Source organism: Labeo rohita, chromosome 10, assembly GCF_022985175.1.
Source record: "Labeo rohita strain BAU-BD-2019 chromosome 10, IGBB_LRoh.1.0, whole genome shotgun sequence".
Lineage (NCBI taxonomy): Eukaryota > Metazoa > Chordata > Actinopteri > Cypriniformes > Cyprinidae > Labeo > Labeo rohita.
In genome coordinates this window covers 26,249,441-26,272,017 of record NC_066878.1, presented here as the reverse complement: position 1 = coordinate 26,272,017, position 22,577 = coordinate 26,249,441, and the positions used below count along the sequence as shown (strand labels likewise).

The window sequence follows — 22,577 nt, the reverse complement described above, 5'->3', positions numbered from 1 at the left end:
GGGCTTTATTGCTCACGGGAGTCGAACTTGAATTTCAGCGCGACAGTTCAGTTGTAACGGTCGAAGAAAGTGAGGTAAGATTTGATAAATGTTTTATGATATAAATGTGAGGTAAATGCAAAATACTTGTTTTCTTTCTGTCAAATTTCGGCGTTTTAGGTGTAAAACACATCGGTTACGCGATTCATACATTTGGCCGTTTTGCGTTTTCGACATATTGATATACGAGTGAATGTGAAAATGTGCACATTTAAAAAAAAAATAATAGTTCTTGAAGTTTTACTGTTCCTTCCTTTCATTTATTTCCTTAGATTAATGCTTTGGAAACGTAAAGCTTCGAAACTTTTTCCGAATCATTTGTTTCGAATCAGTGATTCGGAGCGCGTATTAAACTCCCTGGTGATTTCAGTAAACTATCGTTCGTTTAGGTACTTTTACAGTACTTTCACACTGGTTTACTAGTAAAAAAAAAGTAAAGTATGCGTTGTATTTAGAAGTTTCTGATTGACTTGATTAACCCGCTCCAAAAAACAAGCAAAAAAATAAATAAAATAACACGTGTTATACAGAGACCTCGCTTGTAATAGTATTAGATGATTTGTTAATTTCATTTAATAGATTACAAAATCAAAAACATACTTGCAAATAGTTTGAAAAAGGTGTTTTATTGAGTTGTTGTCGTCGTTGCAGTTGCACTGTTCTCACCAGCGTGCGGCGATTCGAAACAGTGAATTATTTTGCAAATGGTTCAGTTGATTCAAAGATTCGAAAAGCTTCGGTAAGGCCTTTAGGCCCATTGTACACTTGGTGGAAGAAGCAAAATAACTGTTCTTACTGTTGGCTTGCAATGAAAAATAAAATAATAAAAGTAAAAATAAATCACCTACTACATATTCAACTACAAACATATTCTGAAGCACACTGAAAACTATGGAAGCTTGCTTCCACCACAGAATTAAAATAAAAAAGTAATTGTGACCTTTTCTCGCTATATATATATATATATATATATATATATATATATATATATATATATATATATATATATATATATATATATATATATATATATATATATATATATATATATAATTTTTTTTTTTTTTAACAATTCTGAGAAAAGAGTCATAATTGTGAGAAGTAAACTTGCAAGATGCAAGAAGTTTAATAGTCAATATTCTGTGGGGGAAAAAAACACTAAAAAGCAAAATATAAACTCAGAATTCAGAAAAAAAATATATCAGAATTGTAAGATACATAGTTGCAATTACTTTTTTTTTGTGGTCGTTGAATAAAAAAATAAATCTAAAATGTAAACTAACTAGTTTGTAATTTGCAATTCTGATGAGTTATAACTATTATATACATAACTCTGAGCAATTGTGAGATATAGCTTGCTATTTTGAAAAAATAAAGTCTAAATTGTGAGATTTAAAAAAAAAAAGTATTTGCAATTTATTAGATGGAAAAAAAAAACTGTGAAATGTAAACTCTGAGGAGAAAAAAAAACTTGCAACTGTGATTAAAAAGCCTTCTTTTTTTTCTGTGAAATAAACAAAAAAAGAGAATTGCCGGATGTAAACTCTGAATTGAAAGGGAAAAAGTCTGGAAAAAAATCTGAATTGTGAGAGAAAGTTGCAAATAACTTTTTTTTTTAATTATTTATTTATTATTTCATGGTAGAAACAAGCTTCCATAGAAACCAGTTTCATTTTAATGCACACATGCACAATGCATTTCCCTGCATATTTGTTTCGCTGACAGCTCAAACATGCCAAACAACCCTCTCGAATAATAATTAACTAACAGGCAAAGCACTGAATGTACAGTTTTAGTCTCAACAGTGAGTGTCCATCGGCGGGTCAGTGATGCAGTCTGTGTGTCACGGCGTCCTGATGGCAACACATCTGTTCTAGTCCATACAAAACAAAACCAGGCCATCAGCTGTCCGGTTTCTCTCTGTTTGGGCCCATGAATTCCACACCTTCTATAGGGATGTCCTTCTCCTTGATGGCTTTCTGTAAACAAACAGGAGAGCATCAGTTATTGACTGTCTACAGACTCAGAACTGCTGCTGCCTAGACTAGGTTTGGAGAGGCAAAACCTCGCACCTCCGAGGGCTGATTTACATAGGTATAATGTTCATATGCATGCATATAGATGTGTGCAGTGCGGTACCTGAACACACGTGTGGTATTTGTGGAATAACTCGCTGCACGGATCGGCGCTCCGGTCTCCCTTAAGGAATTTCTCGGCGAACCAGCGGTTAAAACACTGATCATACTCGCGCTTGAGCTCCGTGCAGCCCTCGCCGACGCTGTTCATCTTCACACCCGCCCCAGACAACACGGGTTAGCGGTTTAATGTTGTAATCTGTCAGACGAGAGCTCGCTGTTTATTCCGTGATCTCGCTTGACTTTGCGGATACCACGTGGTCTCCGGTGTCGCATGATGATTACATCAGCAAAGTGCGGTTAAAAGTCTGAAGGACAAACTCAGTTTCGAAATTCGAACTAAATTATTAAGATAATTAAAAATGTTGGTAATAAGATGTGTAAAAAAAAAAAAAAACAATATTTCAGTTTTAGACTGTTCTGTGTAAAATGAATGAATGAATGAATAATGAATGAATAAATAGGAGAGGCTAAATGTCAATATTTCCTGAAGACCCAGAACCATTTCCATCATCATCATCATCATAAATAGTAAACCAACAATAATAAACAGCTAAAAATATTTACTGAAGTAGAACCATTTCATTTTCAAAAAAAAAAAAAAATTTTTTTGTTCTAGACTTTTCTGTGTTAAGTAAATAAATAATAAAAATAGTGCTTAAAGTCAACATTTACTGAAGAAACATTTACTGAATAAATAATAAAAATAGAAAAGTGCTGAAGGTCAATATTTACTCAGAACAGTCTCCTTCTTAAGAGTAATGATAATTTTAATAATAATAATAAATAAAAATAATTACTCAAATTATTAGTCAATATTTACTGAAGTTAAACCATTTAATTCTTCACAAAATAATAAATAAAATAGAAAAAGGTTAATAAAAAAGTGCTAATGAAGGTCAGTATTTACTAAAGAATAATAAAGTTTTTAAAATGAATAAATAAATAGGAGAGATTAATTGTCAATTTTTCCTGAAGAACCAGAACAATTTCCTTCATAATAATAACAATAATAATAATAACAACAACAACAACAACAACAACAATAATAATAATAATAATAATAACAACAAATAGTTAATAAAAATAAAAAAGTGCGGAAAATAGTTTTTGAAATATTGCTGTTTAAAAAAATGAGGACAAGTGTTTTTTTTGTTTTTGTTTTTTGTTTTGTTTTTCAGGCTGTGCTGTGTTAAGTACGTAAATAATAAAAATAGGAAAGTGCTTAAAGTCAACATTTACTGAAGAAAAATGTACTTCACTAAATACACAAATAAATAAATAAATAGTTAATAAAAATAAAAAGTGCTGAAGGTCAGTCTTTACTTATACACATTTTACTTACTTAAAAAATACTCCTTTAGAGTAATAATAATTATTTTTAATTTTAATAATAATAATGAAATAATAAATAATGAATCAAATTATTCATCAATATTTACTGAAGTTAAATAAATAAATAAATAAAACTAAAACTAAATAAATAAAATAGAAAAAGGTTAATAAATCTGGGAAAGTGCTAATAAAGGGCAAATAATTACTGAAAATGTACTGTTTTAATTTCATTTTTTAAATAAATAATTAGGAGGGACTAAATGTCAATAAATGTCCTGAAGAACCAGAACCATTTCCTTCATCATCATGATCATCATCATAATAATAATAATAGTATTCATCAATATTTACTGAAGTTAAACCATTTCATTCTTTACATCATCATAATAAATAAAAAACAATAAAAAGTAGAAAGGTTAATGAAGTTGGGAAAGTGTTAATGAAGGTCAATATTTACTGAAAAACAATGTCATTTTTAAAATAAATAGTAAAAATAAATAATAAAATAAATATTTCCTTCTTCACAAAAAATAGTATGATAATTATTGTTTAAAAAAAAACAGAGGACAAAAAAAGTGTTGTTTTTTGTTTTTTTTATTCTAGACTGTTCTGTGTTAAGTAAATAAATTATATAAAATATGAAAGTGCTTAAAGTCAACATTTACTAAATAACTTCACTAAATAAGTAAATGAATTAATAGTTAATAGTAAAAATAAAAATAGAAAATATTGCTAAAGGTCAATATTTACTTAAGTCTCCTTCTTTAGAGTACTACTACTAATAATAATAAATAATTTGTTTTTTAGTCAATGATTACTGAAGTTAAACCTTTTAAGTCTCCACAAAATAATAATAAGTAATAAATAAATAAATAAATAAAATAGAAAAAGGTTAATAATGAAGGTCAATATTTACTGAAGAAGAGTAATTTAATTTTTTTTTCTTAAATTAATGAAATGGAGAGATGAAGTATTTATTAAAGAAGTACTTTTTTTTTTTTTTTTCTTATCAGTTTTATCTTATCATGCTATGTTAAGCATTAGAATATATTTTGTATCTTGCTCAGCATTTCATTACAGGTTGATTATAATTGTATTTTTGATGACATGTTTGTAATATTATCTGTACAAAGGCACTTATATAATGCACATAATGTAAACATCAAATATATAATTTCCCAGCAGTTAAGTAAAGCACGATTCACCAGCAAAACAGTCAACACATACATTTATTAAATATTATAATACAGATTATATCATATGCAGCACGCAGTTCTGACAATATACTATGTAGTTTCACAGAGTACAATAAAAATATATAGGTTTCCAATACAGTTTCAACAAATCTTTTGTGTCTTGTCGTTGTCTGTAGTTCGTGTCACTGAGGCTGTGAGCCCAATACATCGATCAGAAGAAGTTTTTACAATTCACACGTCCAACATTTGTAGATATTGTTATATTGTGAGCTACATACAGCGCCATTCAGTGTAAGCTAATGTTACAGGGTGTAAAACAGCAATACGTACAGACGGATGATATGGCAAATATGACACAGGGTTTAGTGTCGATAACACTGGCACTTCAACCGATCGCTCTCAATCACAGCAGGTTACTACAATCACATCAGATCCAACAAGTGCTAAAAGTTTGGGACACTTTACAAAAGTTTGGCTGCTGGTAGAAGAGCACGTCTGTACACACACACACACGCACCCACACACGTGTCTATATGGCAGATATCAGATATACGTGAACATCAAGCGTCCAGCACACACGTCCCTGAACAGAGAAACTTAAGGCAAAAAGATCAATACAGATGAAACTCTCTCTGGTGATCGATTGTTCTTACAGTAAAGTAGCTTCACTGAGTGAGGTACGTCATTGTGTAGCAGCTCAACACATTATATGAGTGATGAAAACATGACAGTAATGAGTCAATGCGGCGAGAACACGTCCGGCTCACATTTCACCCCAAAATCAAAAGAAATAAAACTACTTTTTAAATTTTTTTTGCATAAAGGAAATTTAACCTATTGTTAAGACCATTTTATGACAATTAAACATATTTTACTGCCAAATAAAAAAACAAAAATTCAAAAATAAAAACAAAATTAAACCAAAAATGTACTACAATAATGATTTACTATATTTTTGCAACAATGCAAAAATTTTAATGGTCCTAAAAATAGAAAGCAAATATGAGTCATTTTAAGGCCATTTCATGACAACTAAGCACATTTTACTACCAAATAAATAAATGAATACAATTTTTCATTCAATTTAATGTGAAAAAAAAAACCCCAGGATTAAACAAAAAATGTAATATGATAATGATTTACTATATATTAATGGTCCTAAAAAAAGAATGCAAATATAATTTAAATTTTTTTTCCTTTGTATTTCGAGGTGAGATATGAGGAAAAAGAGAATTCAGCCTATTTTTAAGACCATTTCTCGACAATTAAGTACAATTTACTGTCAAATAAATAAACACACACAAATTTTATTCAGTTTAATGTGACAGATGAAACAAAAATGTATTACAATAATGATTTACTATATTTTTGCAACAATGCAAAAAATTTTAGTGGTCCTAAAAACAGAATGCAAATATTATTTATATATATTTTTTACTTGGTATTTAGAGGTGAAATATGTGGAAAAAGAGAATTCAGCCTATTTTTAAGACCGTTTCTTGACCATTAAGCACATTTTACTACCAAATAAATAAATAAATACAAATTTTCATTCAATTTAAGGTGAAAAAAAAAACCTAAATTAAACAAAAATGTTTTAAATAATGATTTACTATATTTTTGCAACAATGCAAAAATATTAATGGTCCTAAAAGTAGAATGCAAATATTATTTAGAGGTGAAATAGATTTCAATCTATTTTTAAGACCATTTCTTGACAGTTAAGCACAATTTACTTTCAAATAAATAAAAAAAATCTAATTTTCATTACTGTAATGCGACAAAAAACATATATTATATATATACCTATACATCATGTGTATATATACACATCATGATAGTATTTATTCTATGTCCTTTAATTTATTTTAATTAAAAAAATGTATTACAATAATGATTTACTACATTTTCGCAAGCATGCAAAAATATTAATGGTCTTAAATGGAACACAAATATTTTTCTTTATTTCTTCCTTTGTATTTAGAGGTGAAACATTAGGGGGGAAAATCTTCCTACTTTTAAGACCTTTTCTTGACAGGTAAGCACCGTTTACTGCCAAGTAAATAAATAAATGCATAAAATTTTCATTACTATAATGTGACAAAAAATATAAATATTATACAGGTACAGGTATTATTCTAAATCCTTTAATTTCTGTAAAAAAAATAAATTAAAAATGTATTGCAATAATGATTTACTATATTTTTGCAAACATGCAAAAATATTAATGGTCCTAGAAATAGAATGCAAATATGTATTTTTAATTTTTTCCTTCGTATTTAGAGGTGAAATATGAGGGGAAAAAGACAATTCAGCCTATTTTTAAGACCATTTCTTGACAATTAAGCACAGTTTACTCCCAAATAAATAACATCTCAACAAATAATAAATAACATCTCATTTTCAGTATTGTAATGCAACAAAAATACTTATATACTATATATACATATACGTTGTGTGTGTGTGTATGTATATAAAATACATGCACATCATGGTAGTATTTATTCTACATTTTTTAATTTATCTAAATAATAAAAAAAAATGATTGTAATAATGATTTACTATATTTTCACAAATCTTAATGGTCCTAAAAATAGAATGCCAGTATAATTTCTTATTTTTTCCTTTGTATTTAGAGGTGAAATATGAGACAAGATTCAACCAACCGGCTGAAAATGACAATAATTCACTTCCCCAATGTGAACAGATGCTGTCTATTTTTCCGTGCAAACGTCATGAAGTGATGTGTGAAGTACGATAAACATCTGCAGTAATGATTATGTCTAATTTTCACACATTTAAAAAATAAATAAATATACAGCATTATTTTTCATACTTTGTGCTTTTAGAAAATCTGTCTTAGAAAGGGTACATGCCATTACTGCCATTCATAAATCATCTTTATATATTTCATAGCCATTTGTTTACATCCACAACCTCGTATAAAACTACTCTCAGAGTATCCTACATTTTTTTTTTTTTTTTCTATAATATCTCTTCATCTCTTATATATTCTCAGTCATATTTACTCTTACAGACCCCATGAAATCAAAATCAGTTTAGCTTTGAGTCCATAACTAAATAAATGTTATGTATAGGCATTTAAAATGTATTTCAATGTGCATTCTCTATAAATTAATCTTACATATAATTAGGGCAGATGAAAACAACACTGGTTTGGCATTTACTTGAGCTCTGAGGAGTTGTTTAATGGCCAAAAACAGAGAGCGAGCGTCTTCAATGGATGTCGTTTCACTTGTTCTCAATCAGGATCTGGACCTTGTGCACCAGCTCTCGGGCCATGACCAGCAGCTTCGGGACATCGTGACGTTCAGCCATTTCTAGATGACGAATCAAAGGACAACATGCATCACATCACGGCGGCTCTGATTGTACATGGCTGCTCAATGATTGGTCTGTCAGCTCACCGTTGAAGAACTTGATGATGTCGGTGAAGTCCATGTTGTTCTCCAGGATGATGTCGCGGTACAGCTCCACCAGCGCCAGCGCGATAAACAACACAAAGTGCTCCGAGGAGGCGTAACGCGCGGCCCAGATGGTCTCCCACACGGAGAACACGTCATCGTACACCATCTCTGACATCAGGTTAGTTTGTGTGCAAACAAGTGAAAACAATAACATCGTATTAAAAAATGAGGAAAAACTGAATTTGTGTTGACAAATAATATGCTGTAAAAACAAATATCACATTGGGCATAATGTATACAATTTAAATCTGCGAGTTGTTGACTGGAGATTCGCTCTGACTGGATCATTTGAATCAGTGAGTTGTTAACAAAATCTCACTCTGATTAGATTCATTTGAATCGGTGAGTTGTGTACTGGAGACTCATTCTGACCGGTTCATTTGAATCAGTGAATTTTTGACTGGAGACTTGGTCTGACCGGATCATCTGAATCAGTGAGTTGTTAACAGAAACTAGCTCCCAAAAAGAAACTAGTTTCCCAAAAGCATCGTTACCTAACTATGTTCGTTAGTTCCATTGAACTCTATTGGTAATGATGAAACTTGCAACCATGGTTGCTTTTGGGAAACGCACCCCAGATTCATTTGAATTGGTGAATTGTTAACTGGAGACTCGCTCTGACCAGATCATTTGAATCAGTGAGTTGTTGACAGAGACGCACTCTGACTGAATCATTTGAATCAGTGAGTTGTTAACAGAGACTCACTCTAACTGAAATATTTGAATCGGTGAGTTGTTAACTGGAGACTCGCTCTAACCGGTTCATTTCAATCAGTGAGTTGTTAACTGGAGACACACTCTGACTGATTCATTTGAATCGGTGAGCTGTTAACTGGAGACACACTCTGACTGGTTCATTTGAATCTGTGAGTTGTTAACTGGAGACTCGCTCTGACCGGTTAATTTGAATCAGTGAGTTGTTGACAGAGACGCACTCTGACTGAATCATTTGAATCAGTGAGTTTTTAACAGAGACTCACTTTAACCGGTTCATTTGAATCAGTGAGTTGTTAACTGGAGACTCGCTCTAACCAGTTCATTTGAATCAGTGAGTTGTTAACTGGAGACACACTGGGTGCTTCTCATTTCTTATTTGTGCATCCTCGTTTCCTTTCCTCGCTTCCTTTCCTCGTGTCTTAGCTCCACCTCTTCAGGATGCGAGGGAAGGACACAGGGAAAAGACGCGAGGACGGAGGAATGGAAGCAAGTGAAATGATATATCCTCGCTCCCTTTAGCGTCACTTCAAAGCGTCGTCAAGTAATGATGACTCTACACCGCTGGATTTAGCTTGCATATGGGGATTCTTGAACATTAGAGATAATTATTATTTATATTGTAACCGTTTCAACCTCCACAAAAGACCACATTTGTTCTTATTTTTTTATATTACCAGTTATTATTAACAATGAATTATTCACAGTTATTAAATGTTTTTTATTTGTAGTAGGCTATAGTATGACAGTATGTTTAATTTTGGTGCTTTGATATAATTCTGCAACTGTACTAGAGTTGTGATTTTACATACATTTGTGTCTTGTACATGTAAACAATAATGACAATTATAATAAACATAATTAAAACTGTGTTGAAAAGTACACATTATACATCGAAATTAAAAGCACTGTCAAAAAATCACCCACAGTCATGCTTAATACTCACATTTATGTGTGTTAGAATTTTCTGCCATGGTTAGCACTTGGAGCAGATGTGAAGGGGGAGGAGAATTTATATGTGCGTCACGTTAAGTCGATAAAAGACTTCCGCATAGGATACACCTGTGTATCCTCGCTGATCGCTCCTCATGAAGCCTCCTCCCTCCTCGATCCTCGCCTCCTCACGGTGCAATTAGAGAATTGAGATGTCCTTCAAGATGGCTGAGCTCGATCGGTTTCCGGGTCATAGGATGGAGGACAGAGGACCGAGGAGACGAGGAGGGATATTGAGAAGCACCCACTCTGACTGGATCATTTGAATGAGTAAGTTGTTAACAGAGACTCGTTCTGACCGGTTAATTTGAATCAGTGAGTTGTTGACACAGACTCACTCTGACTGAATCAGTGAGTTGTTGACAGAGACGCACTCTGACTGAATCATTTGAATCAGTGAGTTGTTAACAGAGACTCACTCTAACCGGTTCATTTGAATCAGTGAGTTGTTAACAGAAACTCCTTCTGACCAGATTCGTTTGAATCGGTGAGTTGTAGACTGGAGACTCGCTTTGACTGGATCATTCAACTCCGTGAGTTGTTCACTGAAGACTCGCTCTGACCGGGTTCATTTGAATCAATGAGTTGTTAACAGAGACTTGCTCTGAACAGAGCATTTAAATGGGTGAGTTGTTAACAGTGACTCGCTCTGACTGCTTCATTTAAATTAGTGAGTTGTTAACAGAGACTCACTCTGACTGAATTATTTGAATCGGTGAGTTGTTAACTGGAGACTCGCTCTGACCAGATCATTTGAATCAGTGAGTTGTTGACAGAGATGCACTCTGACTGAATCATTTGAATCAGTGAGTTGTTAACAGAGACTCACTCTAACTGAAATATTTGAATCAGTGAGTTATTAACTGGAGACTCGCTCTAACCGGTTCATTTCAATCAGTGAGTTGTTAACTGGAGACTCGCTCTGACTGGATCATTTGAATGAGTGAGTTGTTAACAGAGACTCGCTCTGACCGGTTCATTTCAATCAGTGAGTTGTTAACTGGAGACACACTCTGACTGATTCATTTGAATCAGTGAGTTGTTAACAGAGACTCACTCTAACTGAAATATTTGAATCAGTGAGTTATTAACTGGAGACTCGCTCTAACCGGTTCATTTCAATCAGTGAGTTGTTAACTGGAGACTCGCTCTGACTGGATCATTTGAATGAGTGAGTTATTAACTGGAGACTCGCTCTAACCGGTTCATTTCAATCAGTGAGTTGTTAACTGGAGACACACTCTGACTGATTCATTTGAATCGGTGAGCTGTTAACTGGAGACACACTCTGACTGGTTCATTTGAATCGGTGAGTTGTTAACTGGAGACTCGCTCTGACTGGATCATTTGAATGAGTGAGTTGTTAACAGAGACTCGCTCTGACCAGTTAATTTGAATTAGTGAGTTGTTGACACAGACTCACTCTGACTGTATCAGTGAGTTGTTGACAGAGACGCACTCTGACTGAATCATTTGAATCAGTGAGTTGTTAACAGAGACTCACTCTAACCGGTTCATTTGAATCCGTGAGTTGTTAACTGGAGACTAGCTCTAACCGGTTCATTTGAATCAGTGAGTTGTTAACTGGAGACTCGCTCTGACTGGATCATTTGAATCCGTGAGTTGTTAACAAAATCTCACTCTGATTAGATTCATTTAAATCGGTGAGTTGTGTACTGGAGACTCATTTGAATCAGTGAATTTTTGACTGGAGACTTGGTCTGACCGGATCATCTGAATCAGTGAGTTGTTAACAGAAACTAGCTCCCAAAAAGAAACTAGTTTCCCAAAAGCATCGTTACCTAACTATGTTCGTTAGTTCCATTGAACTCTATTGGTAATGATGAAACTTGCAACCATGGTTGCTTTTGGGAAACGCACCCCAGATTCATTTGAATTGGTGAATTGTTAACTGGAGACTCGTGTTGACCGGATAATTTGAATCAGTGAGTTGTTAACAGAAACTCCTTCTGACCAGATTCATTTGAATCGGTGAGCTGTTAACTGGAGACACACTCTGACTGGTTCATTTGAATCGGTGAGTTGTTGACACAGACTCACTCTGACTGAATCAGTGAGTTGTTGACAGAGACGCACTCTGACTGAATCATTTGAATCAGTGAGTTGTTAACAGAGACTCACTCTAACTGGTTCATTTGAATCAGTGAGTTGTTAACTGGAGACTCGCTCTAACCGGTTCATTTGAATCAGTGAGTTGTTAACTGGAGACTCGCTCTAACCGGTTCATTTGAATCAGTGAGTTGTTAACTGGAGACTCGCTCTGACTGGATCATTTGAATCAGTGAGTTGTTGACAGAGACTCACTCTAACTGAAATATTTGAATCAGTGAGTTGTTAACTGGAGACTCGCTCTGACTGGATCATTTGAATCAGTGAGTTGTTGACAGAGACTCACTCTAACTGAAATATTTGAATCAGTGAGTTGTTAACAGAGATTTGCTCTGACCGCTTCATTTGAATCAGTGACTTGTTGACAGAGACTCACTCTGACTGGATCATTTGAATCAGTGAGTTGTTGACAGAGACTCACTCTAACTGAAATATTTGAATCAGTGAGTTGTTAACAGAGATTTGCTCTGACCGCTTCATTTGAATCAGTGACTTGTTGACAGAGACTCACTCTGACTTGTTCATTTGAATCGGTGAGTTGTTAACTGGAGACTCACTCTAACCGGTTCATTTGATTCAGTGAGTTGTTAACTGGAGACACACTCTGACTGGTTCATTTGAATCAGTGAGTTGTTAACAGAGATTTGCTCTGACCGCTTCATTTGAATCAGTGACTTGTTGACAGAGACTCACTCTGACTGGTTCATTTGAATCAGTGAGTTGTTAACAGAGATTTGCTCTGACCGCTTCATTTGAATCAGTGACTTGTTGACAGAGACTCACTCTGACTGGTTCATTTGAATCGGTGAGTTGTTAACAGCAACTCCCTTTGACCAGATCACTCGACTCGGTGAGTTGTTCGCTGGAGACTATCTCTGACCGGTTAATTTGAGATTCACACTCACCGGATCATTTGAATAAATGTTTACTTAATTAACATGTAATGTTAATTAGCATTTTTGATTTGTTTTGCAGTATAAACAAGATGCAAAATACGCTCACCTCTCTTGAAGTCCAGGAGGAACCAGCGGTAGCAGAAGTAGAAGTGTGTGTAATCGCCGTTCTGCTGCATCAGCTCAAACAGCTCTGAGTCCAGAATCTAAAGAGGTGTGACAAAATCATCACAGGAGACACACACACACATAAAACATCAGCGGAATGTGTGGTTAATAATGTGTTTAATTAGTGCATGTGATTGTGGGTAAACCTGGATAAGGGAGCGCATGTTGGCAAAGTGTGTGTCCATGGCTCCTCCGTGAGGGAAGTTCTGATTCATGCGTTTCATGAGCTCAGTGAAGCAGCTGAAGGCCATGGCCTCTGATTTACAGTCAAACATCATTCAGAAACAAATAATTTTTGAGTGTTTCTACCACAGTCAAAGGGTATTTTTAGGTGCCTAAAACACCTAGCTTTTATTTAATACTCAGAGGTAACGTACCATCATCCAGGACGACCAGCAGGGGCGCTAACAAGTCACACATTCCCTGGACGTATCCAATGTCAAGATGCTGCCAAACGTAACTTTAAACACACATAAAAAAACACTGTCAGATAAAAATGATACATTTTTATTCAGTGAACATGCATTAAATTTATCAAAAGTGTCAGAAAAGATTTCATGAAAAATAAAATAAATATCACAGTTTCCATAAAAATTTTGGGCAGCACAACTGTTTTCAACATTGCTAATAGAGATGTTTCTTGAGCAGCAAATCAGCCTATTAGAATGATTTCTGAACGATCATGTGACGTTAAAGACTGGAATAGTGATGTTGAAAATTCAGCTTTGATCACAGAAATAAATTACATTTTAACAGATATTCACATGCAGAACAGCTGTTTAAATTGTAATAATATTTCACAGTTTTTACTACATTTTTGAACAAATAAATGCAGCCTTGGTGAGCAGAAAAGACTTTTAAGGGACCAGAATCTAAACTAAAATATAAGATAAGCTTTATTTCACCTGCACATGATGTTGCGCAGTTTCTCCAGGTTTGCCGGGGTGAAATACCAGTAGTTCCTGTCACACCGCTGGACGTCTTTGTCAATGCGGTGCAGATTGAGTGTGTACAGGTCCACCAGCTCCTGCTGTAAAAAAAAAAAAAAAAAAAAAAAAACGAGAAGACAAAATTAATCTATGAAGGTCACACACATTTATAGGAATAGTTCAACCAAAAATGAACCAAAACCTGATTTGAATTTCTGATGCTTAGATGTTTAATATTTAACAAATTATAATTAACAAATAAATTATAACAAAAAAATAACAATTTTTACAAACTCATAAATGAAACTAAAAATATTATTTTTTTAATTTAATATTAATTTTATTTTACGGTCCCATTAACCTTGACAATGGAAGTCATAAACTAAACTAAAATAATAATATTTCATTAATTAATTAAACAAAAAATAGAACCAAAATTAACTAAATACAAAAAGAAAAAAGTAAACAAAAAAAACAATGTCAAAATCATAAATGAAACAAAAATAGTATTTATTGAATAAATATTTATTTTAAGGTCTTGTTAATCTTGACAATGGAAGTCATGAACTAAACTAAAATAATAATATTTCTTTAATTAATTAAACCAAAAATAGAACCAAATTTCATAAAAGAAATACAAAAAAAAGGTAAACAAACACAATGGAAGTTATAAACTAAACTAAAATAAATATATTTCTTTAATTAATTAAACCAAAAATAGAACCAAAATTAACAAAATACAAAAAGAAAAAAGTAAACAAACAAACAAAAAAAAACAATGTCAAAATCATAAATGAAACAAAAATAGTATTTATTGAATAAATAAATATTTATTTTATTTTAAGGTCTTGTTAATCTTGACAATGGAAGTCATGAGGTAAATTAAAATATTTTTTTCTTTAATTACCAAACCAAAAATAGAACCAAATTTCTCACAAGAAATACAAAAAGAAAAAAAAAACATTAAACAAACATAAATACCAATATCAAAGTCATAAACGAAAATAAAATAACATTTATTAAATAAATATTTAAGGTCTTATTAACCTTGACAATGGAAGTCATAAACTAAACTAAAATAATATTTCTTTACTTAATTAAATATTTATTTATTTAATATATTTATTTATTTATTTATTTATTTATTTATTTATTTATTTATTTATTTCATTTTAAGGTCCCACTGACCTTGATAATGAAAGTCATTAAACTAAACAAAAATGTAATTAATTAAATATTTCATTTTATTTTGTTATTTTATTTTATTTCATTTAAGGTCCCACTGACCCTAACAATGAAAGTCATACAACTAACAAACTAAAACTAAACGAAAATGTGTATTCAATTACGTAAATATTTTTTATCTTATTTTATTTTATTTACAGTTTGCTAAAAAATAAAATAAAATAAAATATAAAAAAATATTATAGAAGTATTTGTTTATCCACCCTTTATTTAACCAGGAAGGGTGCAATGACCTTTACAAGTCCTAAACTAAAATAAATTGTATTTTTAGTGAACAGTCCCTTCAAATTATTCTGTTATGTTTTTGGTAACTTACTGAGTAGGTGGTCCCGATAGACGACACTGGGGACGCAATGTCGTTCTTGTCTCCTGTGACTGCTAGAGAGTCTGGTTTGGGGAATAAGTTATCCATCTCCGGTTCCTCCTCAGAGAGCGCAGAGTCTGTTCCCTCCGGACTCGTGTTGACGCCCGGCTCCATGCAGAGCTCCAGAGCCGGCATTCCCATGACCGTCTTCTCCGGCGCCACGGGACGAGCCAAAGTCAGAGGTGTCCTGGACACGGTGCTCTCCGAGGACATATAAACCACAGACGAAGCGATCTCCTCCATTTCCAAAGCTGACGGCGAGTCGTCAGACATGTCTGGAGATTGTTTTGATAGGGAGGTGATGGGACCGCAACTCTCCGATTCAGATTCGGTGATTTGTTTGATTATCGATCGGGTCCTGTTGTGATCGGCTTCCCAGCTGATGGTTTGCGGCGCGCTGATGGTTTCGGCTTCGTTCGGGGTTCGAATCACATTCTGAGGTTCAGATGAACATTCAGATGTCTGTTTTTCCAAACCTTCAGGTTTGTTTTCATCCGTTTGAGAGATTATCGATGGTTGTGGATTGGATTTGGAGTCTTGGTCTTCGTCTACTTTTAAATTTGATTCTGTGTCAGTCTTCGAGTGTGTGTTTTCTTCTCCAGACGGTGAAGACACACGTCCTGGATCTTCAATCTCAACCTCTTTTGATTCTGAGGATTTGGTTGTTTCTTCAACAGGATCCTGTTTGGATTCATTTATGTCATTTTCTTCACATTTTATGCCAGTAGTTTGCATTTTACCTTCTTTTTCAGACAAATCAACTGCGTTTTGTGAGTTTGCATCTTCTGTCTGATGTGTTTCTGTCTTAGATGCTTCTTCTGCATTCAAAGTTTGGATTTTCTCACTTTCTAGAGGTTTAATGTCTGCTTCTGAAGCAGCACTTTGTGTTTGTGAATCGGCAGGATCTTCTTTGACCGTATCCTGAGTAGTCAAGTTGTCTTCTGGTCGCTCCTCTTTGGTCTTTTCATCCGTCTGGTCTCCAGACGCTGGCTCTCGGGCTGCGGTTTTGGGTCCCGACTCTTGCGTGGACGTCTCTTCTGTGCTCGGAGAGCAGTCTGAGAGAGCCGAGGTCACTGAGAAGTTACGGGACGACGGGTGTCCAGAGTCTGGAGAGCTAGTGCAGTTGGGCAGAGTGCCATTTGGGATTTTGGGCTGCGGCTTCTCGTCTTTTGGTTTGGGCTCAGATTCGATTGGGTCCACCTCATCGACAGAGCCGAACACCTGCGGATGGAGAAATAGATAGGAGGAGGAAAATGAGAGAACCTAAAACTAGCACAGACATGTACGACTTGATTTTATACAGTTGTGAATTATGAATTTCATAAATATCAGGTTATGATATTATGCTGAGCAACGATTAATCACATCCAAAATAAAAGTTTTTGTTTATATAATGTATGTGATGTATGTGTGTGTATTTATTATGTATTGATGACGCATACACATACAGTAAAAAAAAAAAAATATATATATATATATATATACGCGTGCACACACACACATTACATTTTTCTTAAATATATACATTCATGTGTGTGTATTTATATGTACATAATAAATATACACAGTACGCACGCACACATTATGTACACAAACTATTATTTTGGATGCAATTAATTGCAATTACACTACCAGCACTAGATATTATTGACTGAGAGTATTTAGTCCCCATCCACATATAACTACAACTTAATGTACATTCATGTATAAATTAATGTAACTAAACCGGTTATGTGAGCAGAAAATGTCAGAAATAAAATGTCATGTTTGATTAAAATTATAAATGACATTCATTGAAATATTTTAAATATATATATTTTTAAATAAATTATTATAATTATATTATAATGTTATAATTTAAATATAAATTATAATTATTTAACTTTATATTTAAAAATTACACTTGTTTAGAATATCGTTAGTGTCACGAATCTGGTCTGTGTCCCGCTGTCCACCAACCACCAGATGTCACTCTCGCATCACTTACGCACTCTGACTGTCACTATACATCTCGGACTGCATCTCCCATCCTCCACCGCTCTTATTGCGTCAGTCCCCTTGACCAATCAGGCGCCCTATAAAAACCCCGCTCCTTTTCAGTGCACTTCACGGTTGGTTGAATTATCCTGTTGTTGTTATCGTTAGCGTTTCCTAGTTTCCTCGTTCCTGGTTCCTGGTTTCTCGTTTGGACTGTCTAGCCGCCTGCCTTTTGGACTATTGCTCACGTTTATTGGATTACTCTCTCCCACTGCCTTTGATATTCCTGTCTGCTCCCGTCTCGACCCAGCCTGTACGACCATGTCTTTGTCTCGCGATTCAAATAAAAGCTTGCATATGGATCCGCTCGCCTCTCGTCTCGTTCACCCCGTTACAGAACCAACCGTCACAAAAGGATCCAGCAGCTTTTCACCCGGACATTCTGCAGATATGGACACCAACAGGACTTTATTTCGGATCAAACAGAGATCACACACACTCGAGCAGTACACCCGTGAGTTTATTTCCATTTCGAATTATTCCACCCTCCCGGACTGTACAATTATTGAAATTTTCTGTGATGGCGTAAATCAGCCTTTAAGGGCGAGGCTGAGACGCGAGGGTCCGCGTTCGTCTCTCGCGGAATTTATGAACTTTGCCTTATTGTGTGTGGGCTCGCCGTGTACTGTGGGCGTCGCGAAGGGGGAACGCGACAACGCGGACGCGGCAGCTCCGCACCCCGCTCGCAGATTGGTGGTTACGCCGGATCACGACGCCAAAACCAAGTTTTCCGCCTGGATCGCTCGCGAGATGGCGGCCGTGTCAGAGCGCGCCCAAGCTACGATGGCGTCAGCTGAGCCCGTGCACAAAATGGCGGCTGCGCCGGTGTGCGCAGGCAAGAGGGCGGCGACAGTGGAGCCCGTTCACAAAATGACGGCGATTGCGGTGCCCGATCACAAGATGGCGGCAGGCAAGAGGGCGGCGACAGTGGAGCCCGTTCACAAGATGGCGGCGACGGCGGAGCCCGTTCACAAGATGGCGGTGAAAACAGAGCTTCGTCACGTCACAGCTGCCATATCAGAGCCATATAAAGTTGCAGCTGTCCTTCCTGAGTCAAGTCAAGTTTCTGGGTCAAGTCAAGTTGCAGCTGTATTTCCTGAGTCAAGTCAAGTTTCCAAGTTAAGTCAAGCTGCAGCTGTTTCCCCTGAGTCAAGTCAAGTTGTCAAGTCAAGACAAGCTACAGCTGTTGTTCCTATGTCAAATCAAGCTGGAGCTGTGTTTCCTGCGTCAAGTCAAGTCAGAGCCATTGCCCCTGTCGCAAGTCAAATTACAGCCATCTTTCCAGAGCCACTGCACAAGATGGCTGCCGTCTCCAAGCCATTCCACAATGTGGACGCCATTCCAGAACCTGTGGTCAACACCCGGACGCCACCTGTGGTCATGATGGCCCACGTGCTGGATACACCCCTAATGACAGTTTGGGCAGCTAGAGTGGCGCTCCATGTCGCGGCGGCTACCCCTGGCTCAAGTCAAGACACAGCTGCCGTTCTCCACGAGTCGAGCCAAGTCACAGTTGTTCCCCACGAGTTAAGTCACGCTACAGCTGTTGTTCCTGAGTCAAGCCATGTTGTTCCTGAGTCAAGTCACGCTACATCTGTTGTTCCTGAATCAAGCCAGGTTACAGCAGATCCTCATGAGCCAAGTCAAGCTGCTGCTGTTGCTCCAGAGTCAAGTCAGGCTACAGCTCAAGCTTCCAAGTCCAGTCCAGCTTCCAAGTCCAGTCAAGCTTCCAAGTCCAGTCAAGCTTCCGCCATCATTCCTGAGTCCGAGTCTGCACTGCTCAAGAGGGCCGCCACGCCAGAGCCTGTCGCAAAGATGGCTGCCACGCCAAAGCTTGACGCTAAGATAACCACTAACGCCACGTCAGCTCAGCCAGCGCCTGCTAACGCCACGTCAGCCCAGCCAGCGCCTGCTAACGCCACGTCAGCCCAGCCAGCGCCTGCTAACGCCACGCCAACCCAGCCAGCGCCTGTTAACGCCACGCCAGCCCAGCCAGCGCCTGCTAACGCCACGTCAGCCCAGCCAGCGCCTGCTAACGCCACGTCAGCCAGGCCACAACCGGTCAGGGTCGTGTCTGCCTCTTCTGAATCTGTACCAGCTGCTGTTTCTACTAAGTCAAGTCAAGTCACAGCCAAGTCAAGTCATGTTCCAGTTGTTCCTACCAAGTCAAGTCTCGTCTCGTCTGACCGCCCAGAGCCAAGTTGTGTCTCGTCTGACCTTCCAGAGCCCAGTCACGTCTCGTCTATTTGTCCAAAGCCTCACCATGTCTCGCCTAACGGCCCAGAGTCGAGTCACGTCCCGCCTGACGGCCCAGAGTCGAGTCACGTCCCGCCTGACGGCCCAGAGTCGAGTCACGTCCCGCCTGACGGCCCAGAGTCGAGTCACGTCCCGCCTGACGGCCCAGAGTCGAGTCATGTCCCGCCTGACGGCCCAGAGTCGAGTCACGTCCCGCCTGACGGCCCAGAGTCGAGTCACGTCCCGCCTGACGACCCAGAGTCGAGTCACGTCCCGCCTGACGGCCCAGAGTCGAGTCACGTCCCGTCTGACCACCCAGAGTCAAGTCACGTCTCGTCTGACAGCCCCGAGCCTCGTCACATCATGTCTGCCAGTGTGATGGCAATTACCATTTTCAGTATGTGGGCCGCACACTACACTCCAGAGGCCACGTCAGCTCACAAGCCTGTTCCAGAGCTCCCGTCTGGTCTCGAGTCTGCTCCAGAGGTCACGCCTGCTCACAAGTCAGCTCCAGAGGCCACGTCAGCTCACAAGCCTGTTCCAGAGCTCCCGTCTGGTCTCAAGTCTGCTCCAGAGGTCACGTCTGCTCACAGGCCAGCTCCAGAGGCCACGTCTGGTCACAAGCCTGGGCTGCTGCGCCTCCTGTTCCGCCCCGGAGGGCTGCGGCACCTGCTTCGCCTCCTGTTCCGCCCAGGAGGGCTGCTGCACCTTCTCCCCCTATTCTGTCTGCCTCCACTGTCCCTGCTTTCCCCAGGTCCCAGACCGTGACCCAGATTCCTGTTTCACCCGAGAGGGCTGCTCCGCCTCCTGCTCCACCTCCTGTTCCGCCCCGGAGGGCCGCCCCGCCTCCTGTTCCGCCCCGGAGGGCTGCGGCACCTCCTGCTCCGCCTCCTGTTTCGCCCTGGAGGGCTCCTGCGCCTCCTGCTCCACCCTGGAGGGCGCCCGCGCCTCACGCTCTGCCTCCGGCTCCGCCCTGGAGGGCTCTTGTGTCGCTTGTCCCGCCTCCGGCTCCACCCTGGAGGGCTCCTGCGCCTCCTGATCCGCCTCCGGCTCCGTCCTGGAGGACTCCGGCGCCTCCTGCTCCGCCCTGGAGGGCCCTGGCGTCTCCGGCTCTGCCCTGGAGGGCTCCTGCTCCGCCTCCGGCTCCGCCCTGGAGGGTACCTGCTCTGTCGGCCCTGCCTCAATCACTCGGCCCTCCACATGGACCTGGCCCTCCAACCCTCGCCCTGTCTCGCTCCCACCCCACGGCACCCCTGGACTGTTGTTCCCTTAGAGCGTCTGGAAGCCGCTCCTTGGGGGGGGGCTATGTCACGAATCTGGTCTGTGTCCCGCTGTCCACCAACCACCAGATGTCACTCTCGCATCACTTACGCACTCTGACTGTCACTATACATCTCGGACTGCATCTCCCATCCTCCACCGCTCTTATTGCGTCACTCCCCGTGACCAATCAGGCGCCCTATAAAAACCCCGCTCCTTTTCAGTGCACTTCACGGTTGGTTGAATTATCCTGTTGTTGTTATCGTTAGCGTTTCCTAGTTTCCTCGTTCCTGGTTCCTGGTTTCTCGTTTGGACTGTCTAGCCGCCTGCCTTTTGGACTATTGCTCACGTTTATTGGATTACTCTCTCCCACTGCCTTTGATATTCCTGTCTGCTCCCGTCTCGACCCAGCCTGTACGACCATGTCTTTGTCTCGCGATTCAAATAAAAGCTTGCATATGGATCCGCTCACCTCTCGTCTCGTTCACCCCGTTACAGTTAGATGGTTACAGATATCACTGAGATACTATTATAATTTGTATTAATAATTTAAATGTTTTAATGGTTACATAATATCACTGAGATTCTATTATAGTTTTTATTAATACCTAGAATATGTTTTTATGGTAATATTTATAACTGAGAGTATAACTGAGATACTATTATAGTTATTCAGTTTTATTTTTAACTTACGGTAATATTATTTTATAATTTAAATATAAACTGATTATTTAAATACTTCAATGAAACTTTCATAATTATGACTTAGTTTCTCAATATAATGAAATGCTTTCTCGTAATAATGAGTTAAAGTAATAAGATTCTGAAAAAATAAATTCGTAATAATGAGAAACTTTCTCATAATAATGGCTTAACATCTCATAATAATGAGAAATTTTCTCATAATTATGACTTAGTATCTCGTAGTAATGAGAAACTTTTCTATAATAAAACCATGGTTAATCTTCATAAGGGGTGACGGCTTAACGAAATGAAAGGACAACTGTAACGTCATCATTAAATGCACTGGTTGGGACATTCTAAAAAAGCTTATCGTTAAGCCCAGTGGTGTAATGCAGGGTATACGACGTATACCCACTTCTTTATCAGTCGGCTTTGCGTACCCTCTTCTAAATTCACTGTGATGTGTCTTGCATAAATCAATCAAAGCCAAAATCACGACAGTCCATCACATTAATAGCTAATCCAATCGCACGGGAATAAATGCAAATATTCCCTAAAAACACCTGTAAAGACACAGAAGCGGTCAGGACCGTAGCGTCGGCTTCCTTTGAAATATGATTGCGCCCGCGCCCGCTTCGTCCCGCAGCCCAGTCAGAGAGGATGCCGACAGTGACAGAAATGTGCGAGAACACGCCAGGGGATGCGCGCAAAATGGTAAAATAACTTATAATT

At 37.9% G+C, this 22,577-nt stretch overlaps 2 protein-coding genes across 3 annotated transcripts in view; both read right to left on the bottom strand.

The window, feature by feature from the left end:
- Positions 1–1,092: 1,092 nt before the first annotated feature.
- On the bottom strand, positions 1,093–2,455 carry triap1 (TP53 regulated inhibitor of apoptosis 1). The gene is made up of 2 exons (XM_051120373.1): positions 2,179–2,455; positions 1,093–2,018 (listed from the first exon to the last, which is right to left on the bottom strand). The coding sequence occupies exons 1-2, from the start codon at positions 2,323–2,325 to the stop codon at positions 1,941–1,943; spliced, it is 225 nt and encodes a 74-aa protein (XP_050976330.1). The 5' UTR covers positions 2,326–2,455; the 3' UTR covers positions 1,093–1,940.
- Positions 2,456–4,720: 2,265 nt separating this feature from the next.
- The window catches only part of sgsm1b (small G protein signaling modulator 1b), a 39,702-nt gene continuing 21,845 nt past the window's right edge, over positions 4,721–22,577 (bottom strand). The window contains exons 19-25 of one of the 2 annotated variants that reach the window (XM_051120997.1): positions 15,582–16,850; positions 13,997–14,118; positions 13,469–13,551; positions 13,238–13,347; positions 13,033–13,129; positions 8,134–8,301; positions 4,721–8,046 (exon numbers count right to left, since the gene is read on the bottom strand). In XM_051120997.1, the coding sequence (XP_050976954.1) occupies positions 7,958–8,046; positions 8,134–8,301; positions 13,033–13,129; positions 13,238–13,347; positions 13,469–13,551; positions 13,997–14,118; positions 15,582–16,850 (1,938 nt within the window). In that variant the 3' untranslated portion in view covers positions 4,721–7,957. Of the gene's footprint in view, positions 8,047–8,133; positions 8,302–13,032; positions 13,130–13,237; positions 13,348–13,468; positions 13,552–13,996; positions 14,122–15,581; positions 16,851–22,577 lie in introns of both variants that reach the window. The other variant, XM_051120995.1, reaches the window with a different exon arrangement.

Bases quoted from the DNA above. Each gene is read 5' to 3' on its own strand.
- triap1 (XM_051120373.1), bottom strand. From the start codon at position 2,325: ATGAACAGCGTCGGCGAGGGCTGCACGGAGCTCAAGCGCGAGTATGAT. The intron at 2,019-2,178 runs GTACCGCACTGC...GTTTGTTTACAG, and splicing joins AATACCACACGTGTGTTCAG to AAAGCCATCAAGGAGAAGGA.